Source organism: Pundamilia nyererei, unplaced genomic scaffold (genome assembly GCF_000239375.1).
Source record: "Pundamilia nyererei isolate P.nyererei 1_Seehausen unplaced genomic scaffold, PunNye1.0 scaffold03167, whole genome shotgun sequence".
Classification (NCBI taxonomy): Eukaryota; Metazoa; Chordata; class Actinopteri; order Cichliformes; family Cichlidae; genus Pundamilia; species Pundamilia nyererei.
This window is the reverse complement of record NW_005190568.1, coordinates 1-4,109: the sequence shown is the minus strand read 5'-3', so window position 1 is coordinate 4,109 and position 4,109 is coordinate 1. Positions and strand designations below refer to the sequence as shown.

General features: G+C 38.4%; 1 protein-coding gene across 1 annotated transcript; it reads right to left on the bottom strand.

The window, feature by feature from the left end:
* Window positions 1-227: 227 nt before the first annotated feature.
* On the bottom strand, window positions 228-4,103 carry LOC102195394 (uncharacterized). Its single transcript, XM_005755779.1, has 6 exons — window positions 4,084-4,103; window positions 3,269-3,563; window positions 2,815-2,840; window positions 2,543-2,713; window positions 1,523-1,615; window positions 228-1,177 (listed from the first exon to the last, which is right to left on the bottom strand). Exons 2-6 carry the CDS (start codon window positions 3,480-3,482, stop codon window positions 821-823), a joined length of 861 nt encoding a protein of 286 aa, XP_005755836.1. The 5' UTR covers window positions 3,483-3,563; window positions 4,084-4,103; the 3' UTR covers window positions 228-820.
* Window positions 4,104-4,109: the final 6 nt, after the last annotated feature.

The following is a 4,109-nucleotide window of genomic DNA, read 5'->3' as shown; positions in this document are numbered from 1 at the left end:
GGCAACCTTCCGATTACAAGGCGAACTCCCAACTCTTGAGCCACGATCGCCCTGTAAGTGTACTTAGAAGAAGGCAAAGGGTGGTCACCACAAATATGGATTTGATTTACATTTCTCTTTTGCTCATTCACTGCATTTTGTTGATTGATGAAAATGAATGACTAACTCTTCCATTTCTGAAAGCATTCTTTGTTTACAGCAATTTTTCTCACATGCCTTGAACTTTTGCACAGTACTGTATATAATATAGAGGAATCATACCTGAGGGTAACTGTCCAAATGTGTTACCTCCACAAGAACAACATACCATATTACCATGTTTGTGCCTGTTCTTGGTGCTCCTCTTTGTTCAACCACTGAAGAACTCCAAGCACCTAGCTTGTTGGAGGCAGAAGCTTAAAAAAAGATGCAGTCACTTAAAAAGTTTTTAAAAATTCTGAAAAAGTTCCTTGAGTCTGAAAGTGCCTCTGATCCATCAGTTATTGGAACACTGGGAAAATCTGCAACTTCCAGAAGTGCTACACAAAGTGCCTGAAACGACTAACTCAACAACAACCACAGACCGACAATCTGAACAGAGGAAATAATGCTGAAAACCCAACAGACCAGGAAACGCTGCGAGGTTTATCTCACATTACTTACTACTTAGCCTTTTTCCTGTTTTGCGCTATAATTTTCTCTTTCAAAATAAAAGGCTGAACTTCAAAACAAAACATTCAAAAAACGTGAGAATACTACTGAAATATGTGTGTCCATTACACCATGAGCTTAGAAAAACAGAGTGAGACAGGTAAAATTAAATAATCATAAAAATACATTTTTACACCTTTTTAATGGCCGTAATTTTCTTTCCTTGCATTGTAGCCTCTGCTGAGATCGGCATTGCCTCGCGGATTCTGGCTTCAACGCCTTCCTCCATTTTGTAGCCAAGTGCCTCTGCCAGGAGACGAGTCCTCACAAAACACTCCTTCAGCTCCGTTTTTACATCCACCACCAGGTGAGTGTTGCTTTTATTGAAGGATGTGACTGCTTTGATTTTAACTCTCCCAGTGTGGACAGGTGCACTCTGAACCTGCACAGCTGCCTTGGGAGTTTTGGTGGCTCCATTCAAATTCAGGGATGAATCACTGTTCGCTGGCTCCTCCAGTTTAGCCTCTGATGGTTCTGAACAATCAGACTGAAAAAGAGCACAAGGTTACCCAAAAACTCCAAATTACAGAGCCCCCTAATGGTCATGTGGTACTAATCTTTACTCCTTGTTTGTAAAACCAATCCTTAAATTTAATGTATTAAAATGTTAGCTCCTCCTTTTAAACACACTCTCTGGTTTCTTCCCTTCACTAATCCGTTCCTTTGGTTTATTAATCTGTAATCTTGATTTACTAATATGTCCCCTCAGTTTATTTCCATTATTTTAAGCCATTCCCTTGTACTTTACCAAGCATTTGAATAACAACTGACTTGTTAAAAAAGGAAGAAAATCAAAAACATTTGCACTCTGCAGCCTGGAAACAGCAGCTACCTCGGGAGCGTTGGTGGTTTCTGCTGACTTCATAGATAAATCGTTGTTCTGCGTCTTCTTCTTTTTGGGCTTCATTGTGCTGACAGGATCAGTCTGTGGAGACCAAATTAAAACAGGAAATCATTTACAGTGTAATTAACCACAAAGTAATTGTGATGCAATGCAGGGGCCATATGGTAAAACCAAATATAATTATTTATTTAATAAATATTATTGATAATTTTTAAAAGAAATATATATTAATATGTAAAAATATTAATAGATATATGAATACATTTTGACCTCTAATTGAGTTTCTCTATTACATCCTGTCAGTTATGGATGTTAACTGTGAGAGTGTAAACTGCCATTTGATAAACTTTTTGTTTGGTGAATTAATCTGTTAGTTTACTAATCTGTTCCCTTTTTTAGTTCCCCCAGTTTATTAATCAGTTTCCTTAATTAATTAATTTGTCAACTCAGTATATTATACACCTTTCATTAATTGAGTTTAATGTCCGGTTCCCTTGATGGATTAATGTCCCTCTATTAATCACTTCCCTGGGTTTATTAATTTGTTAACTCAGTACTATTCGGTTTCTTTGTTTATCAATTAGTTCTGTTGTTGGTTCACTGACCTTGATTTATTAATTAGTTCCCTAAATTCATGAACAAGTTCCCTCGAATAATTCATCTGTTAACATAACTATAGTAATCGGTTTATTGTTTATTGATTGTTTGTTAACTCAGTTTATAAATCTATTCCATTCTTTTACTACTTACGTGTATTATTCAGTTCCTTATGTTTACTAATTACTTCCCTCGTTTTATTAATCAGTTCCCACAGTTCTGGTTCCTCAGTTTACTAATCAATTCTATAAAATTATTAAGCTGTTACCTTGATTTGTTAATGTGCTCCCTCAGTTTATTTCCTCTCTTTTATTAAGCTGTTACCTTATATTATACTAAAAAACTGAATAAAAACTGGCTCAAAAACAATTCAAACACATTTACACCCTGCAGTCAGTAAACAGCAGCTACCTCGGGAGTTTTGGTGGCTCCATTCAAACTCATGGATGATACAGTATTCATGGGCCAGGGGCTGAAAACAGCAGGTGCCTTTGGAGTTTCTGTGGTTTCAGTTGATCTCAGGGATGAATCTTTGTTCTCCATCTTCTTCTTTTTGGACTTCATTATGCCGACAGGATCAGTCTGTGGAGACCAAATTCACAACAATCATTAATTAAACACAAACTATTTGTGATGCACTGCAGGGGCCATGTGGTTAAAAATGGTGGTTTATTTCTTCTTACCTTACGCTGGGAGTTTATCCGTTTACCTTTAAAAGAAGAAAAATGCTGTTAAGATCTGGCTTCTGTTCGAGAAGCAGAAAACAAACTCTAACTTCAAACTGCGAGCTGATTCACTCTGTGATCAGACGCTAAGCTGATCACAGTACTTTCAATCAGCTCCTTGGTTTAGTAGCTGGTTTAAAAACCTGCCGCGGATGTTTTCATGTGTGGACTGCAGACAGGTCAGTGTAAGTGCAGAGGTGCTTTGTTCATCGTCTGCTGAAATAAGAAACAGCAGGTGTTGCCTCAGTACCGGTCTGCAGGTTTCTCTGTGTGTGCAGAAATTTCAGATTCTCTGAATCCTTTAATGAACTTTTGAACTTTTGAAAACAGGGTTTCTTATGATAAAAGCTTGGTCCTACCACAGGCTGTCTGTAGAAGTCTGACATTAACACACCTCACAGTGTGACCTCACCCTTCTTCTTCTTTTCCTGTTTGCTCTTCAGTTTGTGCACAAAGGGTCGCAAGTGTTTTTGGACTGCATCGTCCCTCCGAGGTATCCGATCTAGTGCTTCTTTGACTTTCTGGATGGACGTTTCCACTCCGAAGCGCTCAATAATGTTTTGGGGCAAGTGTTCTTTGAACTTAGTGGTTTTCTTCTTTTGGAGGATTTTCAGAAATGTCAGCATCTTATTGTACTGAGGGTTGTTCAGCTGCCCGAGGATGGCAGTCAGAGCTCTTTTCCAGTTTGTCTCTGAAATCGTTGGCACCTGAGACACAGAGAGATACTGGACTCACACAGCTGTGTTATTTTAGATTATACATTGAAACAGTACGTTTAGAAAATCAATCCCAGTGTAACTCCGGCAGTGAAGAGATCAAGAGACAGTGTCTTCTGAGTCTTTTTCAATTCTCTGTTATTGTCATTCAAAACTTCACCGCAACTATAAAAGTGAAGACAAGTCCAAAATCTGGAGGTAGGAATTTGTATGTTGATCTGGAAATAGTTGGAAATCTCTTTCTAATCATGAAATGACACCTCACATTTATCTGTTGACCCTTTTCAGGGGCCCGACCCACAGGTTGGACTAGTGTAGCTGTATTCAAATCAGAGTGAACCATAAATACTAAGATTGAGGCTGTTTCATGCAACAATCCTCTAAAACCACAGACCGTATCGTCTTGCAGCCTCCATCAGTTTATCAATCATGTCCTGTGACTTGTGAATCGGTTCCCTCACTTTAATAAAATGTTCCCTCTGTTCCCTTGTATTCTGAGAGCAGTGGGTACCTTGTGAGTCTTGGATGCATCTCTGT